Source organism: Melanaphis sacchari, unplaced genomic scaffold (assembly GCF_002803265.2).
Source record: "Melanaphis sacchari strain LSU unplaced genomic scaffold, SCAv2.0 Contig4_pilon_pilon, whole genome shotgun sequence".
Lineage (NCBI taxonomy): Eukaryota > Metazoa > Arthropoda > Insecta > Hemiptera > Aphididae > Melanaphis > Melanaphis sacchari.
This window is the reverse complement of record NW_020271335.1, coordinates 5,890,171-5,909,739: the sequence shown is the minus strand read 5'-3', so window position 1 is coordinate 5,909,739 and position 19,569 is coordinate 5,890,171. Positions and strand designations below refer to the sequence as shown.

The 19,569-nt window shown below is 38.6% G+C and overlaps 1 protein-coding gene across 3 annotated transcripts in view; it reads right to left on the bottom strand.

Moving 5' to 3' along the window:
- Positions 1-456: 456 nt before the first annotated feature.
- Positions 457-19,569, bottom strand: part of LOC112599161 (brain tumor protein) — a 46,154-nt gene continuing 27,041 nt past the window's right edge. For 2 of the 3 annotated variants that reach the window (XM_025345942.1, XM_025345943.1), the window contains exons 2-3: positions 18,331-18,380; positions 457-3,356 (exon numbers count right to left, since the gene is read on the bottom strand). In XM_025345942.1, coding sequence (XP_025201727.1) covers positions 706-3,336 — 2,631 coding nt within the window. In that variant the 5' untranslated portion in view covers positions 3,337-3,356; positions 18,331-18,380 and the 3' untranslated portion in view covers positions 457-705. Of the gene's footprint in view, positions 3,357-18,330; positions 18,381-18,687; positions 18,881-19,569 lie in introns of those variants that run through there. The other variant, XM_025345941.1, reaches the window with a different exon arrangement.

Below are 19,569 nucleotides of genomic sequence, written 5' to 3'. Positions count from 1 at the left end.
ACTACTTTTTAAAAGTTATGTTTAATAATAATTAATTCACATAATAATAATACAAAATAACAGTCCTTAAGTTACAAATTACAAGTCTCAGAATTTCAATCTAACCTGGTTACAATAAAATATGTATTTAAAAAAAACATCCAAAGAATAAAAACCCCGCGAAGTTAAAATATTAAAAACGTTAAAAGTTAGAGGTAAAAAACACAAAAAAAAAAAATCATAATAAAACAAACATGTACTGTTGATGGTTTTTTTTTGTTTTTTTTTTTGTTTTTAACTGGTATATATATTTTTTGTGGGTTTAAGTACTCAAAATGTAACAGGTTTACACTGTGAATTTGCTAAAATGAAACAATAATAATTTACTCAATTAATAAAAACATAATTATGCAACTGTACTCCTGACAGGCATTAAACGCTCAGGACATAATGATAATATATGTATATGTATTTATATAATAAATGCGCACAAACCTGCGACATTCTTTTTTTTTTTTTTTGCATAACAAAATAATGTGTGATGAGCAGTGGACACAAAGAGAGCGAACAACTTTTTTTTTAAGTTTGGGTGGGGGAGAAGAAAAGAAAAAAAACGTAAACAGATCTTTTTTTTAACAAAGTAAAAAAAAAATACTGTTGACATTTTTTTTTTTTTTCATGGCGACTCGATTCGATTTAATTTTTAGGAATGCTTAATAATGAGATCTACATTAACATCGGAGGTATTTGAATGTAACGGTAGATGTACAGCCGATAGTCCTTGCTGGCCAGCACGACGGAACCGTCGTCCATGAGGGCGACGTCGAAGCACTGGGCGTGCTTGACCTTGGACTCGAGGGCGGACACCAGCTGGCCCTCCTGCGTGAATATGGTCAGATTGAAATTGTTGTGGTTGTCGGCGATGAGTATCTCGCCCGAGGCGTTTATGCCCACGCCGATCGGATAGTTGGTGATGCCCTGGCTGCCGATCTGCCGCAAATACTGGCCCTCGTAGTTGAACACTTTGACGCAGTGTGCCCGGTTGTCGGATATGAATATCTCCTGTTTGTCGTTGACCACCACGCCGTTGGGGAACTCCAGGTGCTTGGAGCACCCGAACTTGACCAGCACGTTGCCGGCCTGGTCGAAGATGATGACGCGCATCACTTTGCACTCGACCACCACGATGCGGCCCTTGTTGTCGACGGTGATGCCGCGCGGGTGCTGCAGTATGTTGGCGCCGAACTTGCGGACGAACTGTCCGTACTGGTTGTAGATCTGGATCTGGTGCGTGGGCGACCGCTCGGTGACGATTATGTCGCCGGACGGCTTGACCACGGCCACGCGGTTCGGGTACAGCAGCTGCCCGTCCCGTTTGCCGCACTCGCCGAACTGGAACTTGAACCGGCCCTCCTTGTCGAATATCTGGATCCGGTGGTTGTTGGTGTCCGCCACGATGATGTCGTTCTGCGCGTTCACCGCCACGCCGCTGGGCTCGGTGAACTGGCCCTCCATGGCGCCGAACTCGCCGAACTTGCAGTGGTAGATCATTTTGTGACGCTTGATTTGCGACTTTGGCGGGAATATGGACGCGGTGAACAGCTTGCTGGACAGGTCCAGTATGGAGTCGTTGTTGTCGATGGTCAGCGGGAAGTCGGAGCTGCCGTTTTGGAATATGTCACCGCTACCGCCGTTGGACCACTTCTCGTACGGGTTGATGCTGTTCATGCCACCTCCACCGCCGCCGCCGCCGTTACCGCCGTTGCCGCCGCCCATGCCGTTGATGCCGTTCATGTTGCCGATGGCGTTCAAGTTCAAGTCACCGATCGAGCTGGCCGAGAACGGTCCCAAGCTGTTGACGCTGTTAAACCGTTTGGAAAGTATGTTGTTGGTGTCGTACTGGCCGGACGACAGCGGGCTAGTGGACGTCAGTCCGTTGGAGTAAGGACGTTCGATGATGCCTCCGTTGCCGCCTCCACCGTTGGTGCAGTTGCCGCCGTTGTGCTGTTGCAGCAAGTCCGTGGGCCCGCCGCCGTTCATGCAACCGTTGGTGATGATTGCCGAATTTCCGTTCATCAACGAACCGTTTGTCGGACGGGCGATCGGCGGCTGTTTGCCTGGCCCGATCACTCCCAGCTCGGTGCTGGACCGCACGTACCCGAACGTGTTCCGCACGCCCACCTGTATGGCCTGATAGTTGGATACGAATTCTAGATCGCAGATGTTCTGCACGTTGTTATCGGGTTCGTAGCTCATCAACGACTGTAACTTGGAGTCCAGAAGTTTCTTGAACAGCAAGCACTCGACCACATTGGCGTTTTTGGTCAGACGGTCAACGAACTCACCCGTCTGGTATATCTTGTCCACCACTTCCAAACCCTTCTGCGACGCCTCATTAAGCGTCAACTGCTTGGCGCTGTACACGCTCTCCACCTCCTTCAGCAGCTCCTGTTTGCGCTCCTCGAGCATGGACCGGTAAAACGCAAACGTCTCGTTGATTTCGTTCTGTGCTTTGTGATACTGAACCTGCAGCTTGTTGGATGTGTGTTCGATGTTCTTGACCATGTTGCGGATGTCGGTCGCCTTGACCTTGCTCTCCTGTACCGTTCCGTTGAGTATGTCCAGTAGCTTGACGCCAATGTCGCTCAGGTGCTCCACGTCATGCATGCTGAACTGATGATCGCTGAGCGTGCACTCCTTGCACACGGGCACGTTGCACGTGCGGCAAAAGTATTTGAGCGACTCGTTCTTGTGACGAGAGCAGAACACCACGCGGTCGCCCACGCTAGTCGGTATGAACGCATTCTTAGTGTCATCGCCGTTCTCAAACGTCAGACCGTGCAGACGGTGGTCTTCGAAACAATTCATGAATTGATGGGCCATCATGCAGTTTGCGCACAGCGTTTGCTGACAGTCGTAACAGTATGCCACAACGTTTGTGTTGAGATTCTTGCAGCCTTTGCACACTCCCGCAAACTTGTCAGGGTTCACCTCGATCGAACCGTTTACGGTAAAGTCTGGCAACAGTCCGGATATTCCGCGGTTTGAAAGGATACACTCCTGGTGACAGTTGGGGCACGTGATTTTCTCAGGTTGGTCCTGGTTATTCTCTAAGCAGGCGTGACAGAAAGTGTGCAGACAAGGGAGCACTCGCGGGTTTGAGAATATCTCATGGCACAACTGGCATTTGCGGGGACCAGTGTTGTTGCTTGTTCCACTGCCACCTGTGGACACGCCCGAACCGCTGCTATCTGAGTCGGTTGGTGAGTGGCTAGATGACAATGATCTATTGTAGTCCGGGCCGAACGTGTTGAATCCGGATAACGAATCTAGAGACGGCGTAGGAGAAGCCATCATTTAATCCAACGGGTTTAAATCTATAACACATTAAAATAGACAGGTTAATAAAAGTTTTATACTATATTAATAAAATATCAATGGATATAATATCATATTTTTCCATATAATTATTATTACGCTTATGTAAAATTTGTCACATGATACAATTAAAAACAACAACAATGATAAACATCTTTTTTCAATTAATATTGTTTGTTTAAATTATATATATATTTATATAATAATAATGGATAATAAAAGGCTCATGTGTTTGGTGTATTTCTGAATTTTCAAACTATGAGTCATCACGGCCGATAGCTACTAAGCCGGTGTGGGGTTACCATGGTTACCGACGCTGCAGCATCATCAGCACGATCCCACGGGGAGAAAACGCACACTTCCGCCATTGACCTCTCTGCTATCACCTGCATCCACCCACCTACTGGCCATAACTATGCAGCGCACGCGCATTCTATAGCTTTTGTGTTGACACTCCGTTCGTGACTACACACCGCCACAAGGGTCAATGAACCATTAACATTTCCGACCGTTAAACTTCTGATGTTGTTACAAAAATACCAAAACGTTTTATCTTTAAACTAAACTTGTAAACAAAGCATTTAAAAAAATATACACCTATCATTTTAAGACAAGATAGCTTGTAATTTTAAATTTAAGGGAATAAATAATTAAAAAAAAAAAAATAACTATAAAAAAATCTAGAAACAAAATTGTATTAAAAGGTAGTATAATTTAATATATTTCTAATTTTATTTCGTATAATTATAAAAAAACTTTTGAAGTTTATAAATGAGTATATTACGGTACATTTGACACAGAAGGCGGTCAAAATGTTTATTTAAATATAAAAAGTAAAAAGTATTTTTAAGTTCAGTTTTATTTGTTATTTACTTCAGATATTTATTTAGCAAAATAAAACATTGAATTCTTGAGACTCCTGATGCCCAAGAATATATTACAACTATTAAAGCAAAAATTTAAGACTCGAGGAACATCACTCAAGGTGGGCCGTTTGTTGGTTTTGCCGTTATTTTTCTACTCCGCACAACAATAGCTTGAACACGTTTGTCAAGGGGCAACAAAAAATATAAATGGCTCACCTATCCAAGAGGAAATAATAAAATGTTGAAATAAAAAAAAACTGCTTTTGTTAATACGTCGATTAACGTTATATAAGGATTAACATAATTTTTCGGACACACACATGACTGACATGGGTTTCTATACAACTAAGAAAAACTGTATACATAAACTTGTACCACCGTGTATGAGAACCAAACAATTTGTAGGGTAATGAGACCGCTTTTACATTTGTGTGGTGGTGAGGACGCGATGTATAAACACATAATATGGCGGGACTTGTGAGAAATAACGTGACAACGGGGGGCCCATCTTCTGAAAGGTGGTTCCCTGAGCGCATTTTCCCCCTATCCTTTCATGTTTATTAACTAAAAATATTTTAAAAGGATCCACGCCCCGCGGATTTTTTACTAAGCGGTTTTATTGCTATTTTTCCCTCTACTGCTAATTTTTAGTTTTCGAAAACCTCCCTATAACCGTGGTTGTTTGCACGTCTTACAAACAAGATTTAGTTGCTGTACTACCTATTTATTATCATTAATATTTATTTACCGACTAAAAACCTTACGAATCATATTATTATTTTTTGGTTGGCGAGGGTAGTTCGAGTATAAACGCATTATTATACAACACATAAATGCGGGGGGCGAGAAATACAGTATACTAAGGGTCGATCACTTTCGTTTCCACGGTAACTAGTTGTTGCTCCCTCGTATGAGATACATAAGACTAAAACAGTAAAACAATGGCATAAAATGCACGTCGTGCATACATAGTGGTCGTTTCTCAGGAAACCGAACATAATATACTAAAAGGAGCATTATTTTATACAAATACACATATAATAATAATATGATGTGTATGAATAACAAATTAAACGCTAATGTAATGCATTAAAAACATTTTCGAAACTAGATTATTATATCAACAATTTTGTGTTAAACATTCAACATTGCTTAAGAAATCGCTTTAATCATAAATTTACATTTTTTCAATAACCTCAAGTACCTACATATAAAATTAAATTAAAAATTACACACTTGCTGTGTAGTACCGAGGTAGATATTTGACGTTTTTCACATTGAAATAACATTTAAAAATGTTAAATCTTCAAGACCAACTGTAAAAATACGTGGGCAGTAATAAATACCAATTAGCAATCGCCCTAAATTTCGAAAGAATAATTTTTTTTTTACTGCGGGTGGTCCGAAATCTGAAGGCTTCTTTAATACGTTTTATAACAACAACTAAGAAAAATATATACACACACACGCACAATCGACCTTGGCAATGTCTAGACGTTATATTCTTTTGGCTCCTATGGTCCAGCTGCAATGTACAAAACATGGACTGGCGGGGTTATCCCCGCATATATTATTATTTAGCTGTACAACTCGTTGGTCTTTAATTCTTTTTTATTATTGCCCTTTTTTATTGTTGTCTGGCGCGTGATACTTGGAAAATCCTAACCTGCAGATAAACGCACATTCTCTTTGAAAATTAACCATGTGGGTTCCCAATATATTTTAGTGTATACACCTACCCAATAAACAAAAACCAACAATATCACTGCAGTTTATAGCTTTCAAAAAAACCATTTATTTTAGGCGAGAGTACCTTATATTATTTTTTATTATAATGTGGTTAGTCATATCCGTATACAAGCAACAGGGACGAACAACGTGAATTATTGATTCGCCTTGGGGGAGGACCTTGAGCCCGGGCGCTCTCGTGGACAACTGGGGTCGGCGACCGCAATTCCGACAAAATAAAATTATTAATTTCCCCTAAAAAAATACAACACGAATTGTTGAAGGGAATCAGTAAAAATATTTTTTAATTTTTTAAAACAAAAAAAAAAACAGGAATTAGCAAAACTTTTATTTTTATTCATTACAATACGTTTAGACTTCTCGAAGACGATTCTTAAAATCAATAATAACATTTTTCATTCGAATAATCTTTATCCAGGATCTAATATAAATCTAATGACCAGTGGATAAATATTAGTAGATTATTTTAACTATTGTCAAGTATACTCGTTTGGGAAACGTCTGCGATTTTTTACTTACATCAGGTATGATTTATTATTAGTACAAAATATTTAAAAACTAGAACCTTTAGGTCCACAAAAATACATTTAAAACAGCCTATCGGCGGAAGTATCTGATGAGGCCATGACTGCAGGCTCTGATAGATAGGGAATAACAACTTTTCACTATTATTATTATGTTGAAACTGCTAATTAACCCAGGCACTGAGCTCATTACGGGTATAGGTACACCGATTGCGATAGCGAACAATTAATTTTCTTATTTTGTTTTATTATTTTTTGTTTGAGTTTTGACCCGGATTTTTGTTTTGTTTTCTCCACAGTACTGTACAACACAATTGGAGGTGCGTCGAGTAAAACCAAACTAAAACAACGACAATATTATAATAACATAATATATCCATGTGCCATACTGCCATTTATGATGAGTAGAATAAAAAAACAACTATTCTGAACCGAAAAGGAAAGAACGCAGGGGGCGGTGTGCTCGGTGGTCGTGACGGCGGCGGAAAACAGTGTGACCAACAGTCAATAGCGACACCACCTCCATACGAACCTTAACCTTGACGTGCGTAAATGTTGTGGTAGGTCGAAAGTGAGATAATTCGTACACATACATGATGGTGAGTATGGCGTTAATCCGGTTTTACGCGTCGCGTTTGCGCCGGCGGCTATGCGTAGACAATTTTACCATAAACATAATATATATACACATATTACACATAGGTACCTCCATTAAATTATACATAAATACATAACACCATATCATATTTATCATTTAATATTGAGTAACATTTTACAGTAGTTGGGGGTCTTCGTTTATAAGCTACTGATACGACGAATCGTGTACACGGCACACACGTGGTCGTAGTCACGGCGGCAGTGGCGTACGTGCAGACCGTGAATATAAATGACAATTTCATCGATATAACATATATACATATAATATACCAATGCACAGTGCGCACGACCGGCTGCGGAGGCAAATTATTATGAGAAGCAAAACGTTAGCAAAAACGTCACAATACTATATTTAATATAATACGTTTTGAAGTACCGCGTGGTCTCTTATTGCATAATCCGCTTGGTAATCGACACGATCCGATGATCAACATTATACCCGAAGAAAGTAATACCGACGATAGGGTGAAAGGGGAGTCTTTACATATAATTATAATATTAACACTATCAGAGTGCGATACATATTCTAATAACACATCAGAGAAAGTGCGTCGAAGAAACAACGTTTATTGAACGGAGGGAAAAAAGAAGGATAAAAACCTTTATTTTTCTTTTGTTCCACTGTGGCGCCAAATTGAGAATACGACATACGAAAACCGCTGCCAAAACAACAACGCGGTAATTGTACGGAAAAAAACACGGCATGCAAGTCTTTTGTCGGCAGCGGGTGCCGGAGCACCTGGCGGCGGCTGTGGTGGTCGGGCGAGCATAACAGTCACCTGCTCGGTCGTCGGTCTTTTGTTGGGTTTCGCACAGTGAAAGGCAGCGAGCAAACTTCGAAAAAACGGTTTCAGGGCGTCGGCCGATACCACACGATGTTTGGTCACAAAATAATAATAATAATAATAATATAGAAAATACGATTTAGGTCGTCAGTGTGTCGTGTGTGTATTATAATATATTTTTTATTATACGCGGCAACCGGCGTACCGATTACAGCCTGAATCTTGCTTACGTTATAAAACTACACCCCTACTATGATATTAATGATATAAAAACTATAAAACAACAGCGTAAATGCACACACGTTAAAGACGCCAAAGAGGGACAATCACACGCGCATATCGCGGTGTGGTAGGAGAAGTGCTACACGCACGATAGGGTTCAGATCCTGTCTGGTATACTATTATGATGTTACACAACATACACATACACACACACGCATAAATCTATGACATAACACGGTCAAAAGCGTACATAAAATAAGTAACACACATTAAAAACATATATGATATATCATACTTTTTTTTAATAGAAAACAACACATTATTTAATGCCTAATGCGTATATATAACGTAAATTATCGACGATCGTAAGTCCAAAAGATATATTTTACCGACTTAAGATAAGCAAAGATATCTAATTAACGTTTAACGAGTAAATTTATTACATAAACCGAATGCTCCATATTTATTCGTGTATAAATCGGCGCCATACGTCAATCCGTGCGATATTATGATCGAATTAGGTCACTGGGTTGCGTCGGACCTATTTCGCGCGTTTGTTAAACAATCGCAAATGTCCTCGTCGGCCGACCGTCGACGTCGTATGTCAAGGTCTAAAAATCCATGTGAAATTCGATGCAAAAACGAAGAGATATGAGTCCTCTCCCAATGACATACGACGCAATAAACGGGGCGGATGCGAGGACGGTGCAAAATTATAACATCGGAGTGGAAATCGCGAAAAATCCGACCGAGGTCGTCGTAATCGCAATTATTCGTAGCAGCGTATTTCAGTGCAATCACGAGGACACAGGGTGTAAATGCGATTTTTGGTAATCCGACCGGGAAGCGCAGATTTGCGTGGCTGAACGACCGAGTGCACGAGCGAGAATTACCCAACCATATAACCAATAAATGCCTCGTCGTCGTAATGTGCGTGTTGAGTGTAATATTATGTTGCGACCAACCTTCGACGGACGATGATAATACAACATAACATGACCCATTGGCACAGATAAGTCTCGCGCGAACACACAATATTATACATACAACATACATAATAATAATACGAGAATAATAATGATAAGACGCGCGCGATCGGACTACTTTCTAACAAAATACACGTCGTCGCCTATGGTTACGTATTGTGTGCGGCGGCGACAACGGGCGTGTGCGCTGCACGACATAATATTATGTCTTTCAATTTTACCAGATATATTAATATACGATTTACAGAGTTACGTGTGCGGTGTATATTTGTCTTGGCATGACGACGACAACGACGACACTGAACGATTCGTGGGAGAGAAAAAAAAATCGAAATTAAAAGCGACATAAAAAATACGAGATTTCCGAAGAGCCAAGCGATTGCCGGCCCGTGAAGGTCATCGTCGTCGAGGCGACAACGGCGTGAAAACACACGTACCTACGATGTATATTGTGTACACGCCGCAGCGGTGCGATCGACCGGGCCGCCGCGGCAACTAGTGGGAAATCGCACATTAGTCACGCGAAGCGCAAGGTCTTCGGCCGGAAAACCGCGCCGCCCGGACCTGCTCGCCGCCGCTGCCCGACGACGACTTTTCCTTTCTACAAGATGACTACCATAATACGCGTCCACCCTTCACGCGTCTTCTGCAGCCTTCACGGATCGCGTGTAATCCATCATCTTCGCGTCATCGTAGTATTCGCCGTCTTAATAATTATTACGATTCAACGTGGCGTTACCAGATTATGGTATTACATACCAGGTGAATGATTCTTTTACCGAATAACATTAATTATTTCAAAAGTAACTATTAACGTTCTTTTAAATTAAAATTTTATTAAGACGTTACGTAAAATACAACACTTATCAAAAAAAAAAAAAATTGTTGTAATTTGAATTATTATAATTTTGGACAGTTGTAATTAATAAGTAATAAGTGTTGAAGAGTTTAGATGACCAATAGCAAGGAACACCGAACACTCGAACACTGCTCAAAACTTGATTATTAATTATTATACTTCAAATGAAGTATTTCAAAAAATGTTTTTTTTTTTAAATAAAAGTTAAAAATGTTATTAAGAAATAAATTTAAAAAAAAGTAAGATCTATTGTCAAATACATTTACTTTTTAAAAACTTTAGTTTACAAATGACCTATAATTATACTTGAAAACAGCTGTATAATATTAGAACAAATAAATACTATTGAATATTTGGGTATAATAATAGATGATTAAGATAGAATAATAATATTAATAACTTAACTAACACTTTGCAGCAATTTTTATATGTTGTAAATGAAATAAGATTTTTTTTTTAATACTGATAATATAAACGTATACTATATTTGTCATTAGTACAATCTATAGTTAGCTATTGAATGTGTTTAGGGACAAGAATATGACTCATATATTATGAGCTAAAGGTTACCTTAAATAGGTTAATTAAATTTTTATTACTAATGCCTATGTATTATATTGTTTTGTTTACCTTAAACTTATGTATCGCTCATACATGATATATTTTAATAATACTTTACTTAGTTTATTCAATTTTAGACATAACACATTGCCAAGTTAACTCACTTACATATACACGTACAAAGAAAACATTAATATATCTGTCCAACATTTCAAAAAACAAATCAGAATTAAATGTTGTATATCTGTCGCTATCCAAAAATTCAATTTTTTAAAATAAATATCCATGACTTTTCTAATTTAAATATATGTTTGTTAGTTCTGAAGACATTAGACTTTTCAAAGATTCAATTATTTTAAATTTTAATAATATAATTTGTTCTTAAGAAATTCCTTTTTTTTATTAATTATTATTCTTTCTTAAGTGTATATTTTCTAAAATAAATTAGATTTATGTATTTTGTTTGTAATGAACTCAAAAGCATTTAACTTATAGGGGAGAGTTTACATTTATTTATTCTAATTAATATTAAGTTACATATGTATATTGTATTATTAAGTATTTAGTATGAAATATATAAATAATATTATTACTGTTATTAAATAGAGATACGCCATACGTGTGATATGATTATTTGTACACAGTTAATGAAAAAACTACCGCAGTTTGTTGTATGTATGACGATGAAGACGATTTCGAAATTAAAACACGCGCATGCAAAAAATATAATATTGCGAATACGATTAATGTATTACGCGAGTCGTATAGCGAGCGGAAGATTTGGGTCGTTCGAAAACGAGTTGCGAAAACGTTACTACTATCGGACTACTCTGCGTGACGTATTATAACGAATTATTATGCGAATCCGCCGGACTTCGTGACAATCCACACGAACGTTTAAATTATTATTATTAATAATATTATATTTCCATAATTTTTTCTTCAATGACTACCTCATCAGTATTACTGCTCGTACACAACTGCCCACGTAAGAAATCATCGTCAAAAACCGATATTGTACGAATAATCATTATCATAATAACGAGCGGTTTAAAAATACTTGTGTGTTATTAGGACCACGTCCAATATTGTTAGCTCGTGTCAATTTCAAAAAATGGACACAAAGACCATGGCGGTGGTCGTCAACATATGACTTATAGGAGACGCGTGTAATGGATAAAAGGAAACAATGATGATGATTATAGTAATAATAAAAATAATTTGAAGATATTGTGTATTCGCGACAACGTATTTCCGCCACGTGCTTGTTGCAGCATTGGTTCTCAAAATAAATTATACAAATCATTACCGATCATAAAAAAAAGAAAATATTTTATACGGTGGGTGGTGAGCAGAGTTGTGGTGAAAATAATTATTTTTCTCGAACACACGCGTCGAAACAAACGGGGCCGTCGAGACGAAATGACGTAATATGAAGCAAAATAAATGTCGTTCTTGTTATAAGTCATCCTCTCTCGGTATATCTTAAAGTCTACAAAATTATAGTTAAACGTCTAACGCGAAATTTTTTTCGTCATATAATAGATTGCGCAATTTTTGTTTTTGGCATACACTACTCTACTACCGCACCATCGTTGCCTCTTCGTCCGGTTATTATAATAATACAGTGTAAAACCATAAACGACGAGACTATACCCAATAGCCAATAGTATAACATATAACACCATAACAATAATAGTATAATAATATCGTCAAAATGTCATAACCGTGCGTCGTTGCAAGAACGATCGTAGAGAGGTCGAAATAAAACCTAACCCAGGGTAATCGTTACACAATATGTATTAGTATATAATGCGTGGAATAGTAATACTGGAATGTATTCCCCCCTATACAGCGTGGGCACAAATTATTATCATTATTATTATTATTATTATTATTATTATTGCAAGACGAACAGATCTCATTTTTTAAATATCATTATTACAATTATTATTGAATAATGGTATTACTTTGCGATGACAACACCCGCCGGAGTAGTGGAAATACTGGTTACACGACGGCCACTACCCTGGGCGGCGACGCGGCGGTTAACGCCCGGGAAAAAAATAAAAGTGATCCCGCTGCCCTACCGCTTGTTGTTGTTTACAAACCGCGTGCGAACGACAGTGAAATAATAATAAAACTGGCGGGCGCGCTCGCACACAACTCACTGTACGGTGGAACGCACATGATCGTCTATGAAAAAAAAAAAAAATGATAGACGAGCTGGAGTTTCAACATATTGTGATAAATATACCACGCATGTGCGTATATATTATTATTATAACCATATTTTACGTATCGTAACGCACGATAGGAATTGACAAAGATTAGTACTGTAAAAAAAACGGACGATAAAGATAAGTAGTATTCTAATCGTTCGGCGTTTTAAAAAAAACTAAAAAGTTTTCGAAAAAATAAAATTTAAATATTTTTCTATGAATATCGCTATAACATAACACGGAAAGGATTTAGACGAAAAAAGGTTGCCGCGAATTATAAACCTCCGATATTATAATAATTAAGTTTATTGTAAAAAGCCAACGCCGTTATTATTTAATAATAAAAACAGTATTACGTACGTGTATAATTTACGTAATTACATACAACACATGACCGTCGAGTAACCTATTGCTAATACGAGCGGGTGCACGCGCGTAGGAGTAAATAACGAGACAACACGCTCGGTTGGCCCGCCGGTGAGTCACAGCGACTTACACATGCGCGCCCATGCGATCTTAAGGAAAACAACAATCGCGTGTAAACGACTGATGAGGTGGCGGAGGGGTTAGATAATATTACATGTGCGATGTGCATCGGCGGACTTTAATATATTAGCATAAATTTAAAACGCCGCGTCACGAAAGTTTTTAACCCGACTGAACGATGACGGTTAGAAACACTAAACTTTTAACTTATCTATAACTACAATAATATTCTATTATATACCTCGTGTGCGTGTGTGTGTGTCACCTGCCGGAAAAACATATAAATAACCAAAATAAACCCAACAGAAGTAGACGTGAGAGATAACTTTTAACGTGTCCGAAGGCGGCAGGTCGGGTGGTAATCCAGATTAATTGGTCAAACCAAACGTCCGAATCCTAAGTAACGGGCTAGATGGTTTTATACAGATAAAGTCGATGACGGGAGGAAAAAGCGTTCGTGTAATAGCACTACCACCAGAGGATCGCGATAACATGCAGTGTTCGAGACATTGTTGTGTAAGGTTTTTTTTTAAATTCAAAAACTCAGGGAGTGCATAATTTTTGTGGGAAACACGCGACCATGTGATTAAACGTTCAAAAAACAATCTTGAGTCATCCGTGACGTCATAAAATTCACCATACACTCGTTGCTAATAATATTTAATGTTAATTATTAATAATTGCAAGTACAATAACATAAGACATCCATTTTCGATCGAATATTAAATTTGTTAAAACAATAACTATTAATTCCTAGAAAACAAAAATATCGAATGGAAATATTACGATAACATGAGTGATGTGTGGAATTTCCGACAAAAAAAAATGTATTTTTAAGCACAGTATATATCGTAGATAAAAAATTACCTTTTCAGAAGTATAACTAACAACATAATTAAAAATGTTGACTACGATTTTGTGCCATGGATATTTCACCGAAACGATGGTATTGCTGCTGCTATTGTAACAGAGCATATACAATTCGAACACCATAGAAGATTCATTTACGAGCGTTGGACCGAGTTTATTACCAATCAGTTTTAATGACGATCATCTGGATCAGCATCAGAGACCAGCGTGGCCGACTAGTTTTCGACTTTTCGAGTAATAAATTTAGGGAGTTACGAGGGTAAAAGGTTTGTACAGAATATCGTGTAAATAATATTATTATTGTTATTCTTGAATACCAATAAAAATTTTAAACGAAGTCTTAAACATCATTTGTTTTAATTTTTAAATTAGTTTTTTCAAAAATCGGTTGTTTAATATATAAAATAAAAAACGTAAATCGAGCCAGCAGCAACAGTTCGAATGTTTACCGTCGTGTATATGCAATGACAATGAAAATGAAACGACTGTAAACAAAAACGGGTTTTGAGAACCCCTCGGGTATTTTGGGAACGCGCGCGCCAGCCAGGTCCTCTGTGCAGACGCGACGCATATTATTATTATATATTGCTGCGACGACGACGACGACGACGCAAGGGGATCAATAAAACGAGACGGAGAGAAACGACATCGTCGTAGTCCGTCGAACACAACACGTGTGTATGTTATGTGTATAATACGTGTGGCTGTGTGAGTGCCACTATGCCCCATCATTCAAACACACGAACGCTTGCAGACGTTATGTACGTGTATAATAATGTTAATGATAATAATGAAAATAATAATAAATACAGTGATCAGAAACGCACAACCAACACAGGTCGAGCATACGGTCATCGCAATCATTCTAAATCTCCCCCTTGTCGTCCCATCGACGCCAGCACAACCACCACTGCAATCTGCCGGCTATTATACGCCATGGAAACCATCGGCATTTTTATTATGAATTTTAGTAAACATAACGGAAAGGAATTCCAGGGGAAAAACACGACGAGGAAAAATAAAAAGAGTCCAATTAACGGCGTTTTGGACTGTAATGTAAACACACGACACCAAACGGACCACGTGTTACACCGCCAGAGCATAAAATGTACAAGACGACGACGACCGTATGCGTCTATAAATATGGCTATGGGTAAAATAAAAATAAATAAATAAAAAGGAAGGAAAACGGGTGTATCACTCGGTAGCTAACGCTTGGCACCAGCTGGTTTTTGGCCCAAAGAAGAATATAATATGTGTTTGGATTAACTCACCGTCGCGTTGTATCGTAGTAATCTTTCTCTCATTTTTCGGTTTTTTTCTCTCTCTCTGTCACTCTCTTAGTTAAGACCACCCCTCCAGGCACGAAAAAGAATAATATACCCAACGGATTGCACACATGTGGCCCCGGCACGTAATTGTCGCTCTATTTATTACACATGCACACGGCCGTAACCAGGGCCACCTCGAGTAAAGGAGTTTACAAAATAATGTGTATTTACCTTTTTTTTTTTATTTACGATACGATTATTTAAAAAGTTAAAAGAAAAATAAATATAATAACGTACATAACTCGAAGAACGACGACGTCGACGATGATATTATACAATGTCGTTAAGGATATGATGAAATAATACGCGCTCGTTATTATTATTACACGATTGTGTTTCGAATAAGAAATCCAATACGTCTTTATTGTACAACAACCAATATTATTGCTGCTACTACTTCTACAATTTACAACTAACTATTATTATTACACTACAGTAGCGTACCTCTCTAATGTAATATGTTGTTATTGCTTGCTAAACGAATGTAACGAGTAAAGACGACGAATCATTACAACCAAATTGCTTTAGGACCGCTGTCGATTTAACGTATTTCTCGGGAAAATATCTAGGATAATAAACTGCGTCCAAATCACCATCAGTCGTGTGTGAAGCTGACGTTTCAAAAATGGGTTCGGTTGAAAAACCAGATGAAATAAAAATCGGTGTACGATATGACTATACAAAACGTTTGTTCGATTAAAATTCGGTCGGGTCGAGGTATAAAATATAATAATAATGAAAATGAGCCGAAAAGAGAAGATTACAAAATGACACATGCATTACCCACAAAATAATAATAACATGTACATAGTATGCGTATAAATCGTCTGCTGCGCATTACTCAACAGCGGGAGAAAGTCTAGTCGTCCTTGAAAACAAAAACATCGCTATGACCCTAACCTCCGAGCCGGCGGCGGGTCATTAAAAAGTCCGCCCCCTACTACCGCTATTACACTATACTCTTCTCCCGTCACGGACGGATCTCGTATATTTTCATTCCCTTTTGAAAAATACGATCGTATACCTAAAGACGTCGCCGGTTTCTCACGACTAATGTGTGTGGGTGTGTGGGAGTACCCAGTACTTAACGTGGTGTATACATAATATCGTTATTATCTGTACCGCGCGTATGGTATGTACATATGATATAGTTATAGATATAAACGTGGGGTAGTCGACCTGTTGGAAGGACAAAGGTATATCTTCGGCAGAGACGGACCGTGACGACGGCAGCAGCAGCAGCGGCGGCGGCAGAGAGCCTCTCCGCGTCGGTCGACCATAACAATAATTGGTGTGGGACGACGGTCGGCGGGCAGAGGAGAGCATCCGTCCGAAACAAAGAACCTCGGTCGACCGTCGTCATCGTTGCCGCCGCCGCCGCCTTGCCCCTACCCCGTCCATAAGCCGGCCATGTCGGTCGGTCGGCTGGCAATGTTGTCGCGTCTGCCAGTAGCCGCCGCCGCTATGACGACAAAAGAAAAAAAAGCGCGCGAGCGTTCTCCACGAAAAACTGGTCGCACGCGACCGTCGGCGCGCCGCTCAAAGGTTGTCGACCGGTCGTACACGAGTTTTATATTTCTACAACACACGACCGAGTTGAGCATTTAATATAGTAAAAGTTAAAGAATTAATATTATTGTGTTCGGCACCGGCGCCCCTCAAACAAGACCGCCGGCAGACAATGACCACGTGTCTCACGCCCACACCATGCGGTCTCCACCGACATAGTACTCCCCCCCTACATTTTGAAACAACGAGACTTTACGCTTTCCTCTTGGTCAGAATGACCTCGGTTGGGTCACACTCGTCTGTACAGCTCCACGACTAATAACCCGGAGAGTGATTTGGTTACGGCGGAGAAGAGTGGGGTGGGTGACTGGAATGGAGGCGTTGCGATCGTGTGTATGGTTTTTTTTTTAATTTTTCGAGTTTTGTTGATCGAATTCAGTCTTTCGAGGAAAAAAAAAAATTAACACCCGACGTCGACGGGTGACATAGATTAAGTACTTATGATGAGTTCTCGAAAAATCAGAGAACGCGCGTAGTGATTATGATGTGTTGCATCATCGGTTTGAAAATTTGAGAGGGGAAGTGAATAAAAAACGACGGATTCGACAGAAACGATTAATACTATTTCAAAAACAACGCATAATATGATATTTTCATTTGTTGAAACACGGTTTATCGAAATTCTGCAGATTATTATTTTTTTTTTTTATACTAAATGTGTATATAATTTTGATTTTTTTGTTTTTATCATGTGTGCCGACGTCCGTCACAGTTAAAACAAAAAAACGTACTCGCTATCGCCGTCGTCCGACTACGATATTGTATGCTAGTGAGCGCGTGTTACTAATAAGTAATAAGTAATAACTACTAACTACGGTATTAATATCTACATGAATTTACTTCCTCGACGACGATACAAGGGCATGGCTATATAATAATATGACGGCCAACTGCGCAAAACCCCACGAGTGTTGTTCGTAACGTGTCAAGGGCCCTGCGCTGTTCCATCGTCACCTAATAGGAGGAGGAGGACGTGTACATAACGTGCACAAAGGACCAGCTGATTTTTACCTGCCAACGACTAAAAACTACCCCCTAAATCTACAACAATACACCTTGTGTGGAATGCACACCGGGAGGGTTGAGATCCGTCGGTAGATTCGTCGTCGTGGTCAATAAGAATTACCTACCTACGAAAGAACATTTTTGCAGTCGTTAAATACAACACGCTCTTAAGGGTTATTATTGTACCAAGAGGGACCCAAACTCGAAATCAAGCGTGGAAAAATATCTAATATTAGTTAACAACTAAGTAATGATAATATTAACGTGAAAACGTCTCTTACCTTTGACACTGTTCAACAAATTACAGCAATTCGGTCGTCTCAATTCCATTCTGAAACACGAACAAAATTTTTCCACATTAGTCGGGCTAAATTTATAACATGGCATATAATATCGAAACGCGTCACATTATCGTTGTGTACGTCGATCGCTGTACACACGCGCAATACACATATATAAATATATGTATATATATATATATAAATTAACGTAAAATATACACACACACACGCACGCGTGAATTTAAGCGGGATACAAGGAAATTCCGTTTGCGCGATAAAAACATGGGAATAGATGCGTGCGTGCTGGTGTGTACGGCCGACGCGACTGCAGCGGCGATGACGATGGCGACAACTTACCACCAAAGTCCTGTAGAGCGCAATTGTACAGCGTGCGCGCGTGTTATTTTTATTATTCTGCCGTGTATTTTTTTTTCTCTCACCGATCGGAAACGAACGCACGCGGATCTTCAACGATTGATAAAAAAAAAAAAAAACGTAATAATGATAATAATAATAACACTTTTAACACTTATAAAATAAAATAAAAATATAATAATAATAAAACAAACAAACAAACGAGCGAGGAAAAATTATTTGATAATAAACAAAATATAACAACTATTATACTGTTGCACACACGCGAGTGCGGTCGTGAGGATTTTGCTATTACTGAAAATTTCCTTTTTGTTTCACTCGAACATTTTTTTATTTCATTTATTTTTTTTTTTTTTTTTTGTTCTTAAATCACGAGGAAAATAAAAAAAAAAAATCAATAATAATGAGAAAAAAACTTAACAGCGGACTAACACACACGTACGGAATTTAAAAGTGAAAAAAAATTAAAACTTATTATTTCCATCAACTTACAACAAAACATATGTTAATTGCGGTTTTCTAGTGATCGGCGTTATCGATCAATGTGAATCGACCGTCCGTATCTAGACCGACATACATTTATTTTTATTAATTAATTGTATTGTGTGTGTGTGTATGCCGATCGGCCAGACGACCTGCGCATGCATATTATTTTCGTCTTGAGATACGCGATGACCGTTTCTTATCAATAAAATTAATAAAGGAAAGCATTATGAATTTCTACGTTATGAACCCCTACAGTTTTTCGAGTGGATTAGGAATCGCACGTAATACTTTTTACTTATGAATGTGCAGTCACTTTTAAATGCTTATTAGTACATTCCTGAAAGTACAATAAGTTGATTACGATTTGATTCAGTCTAT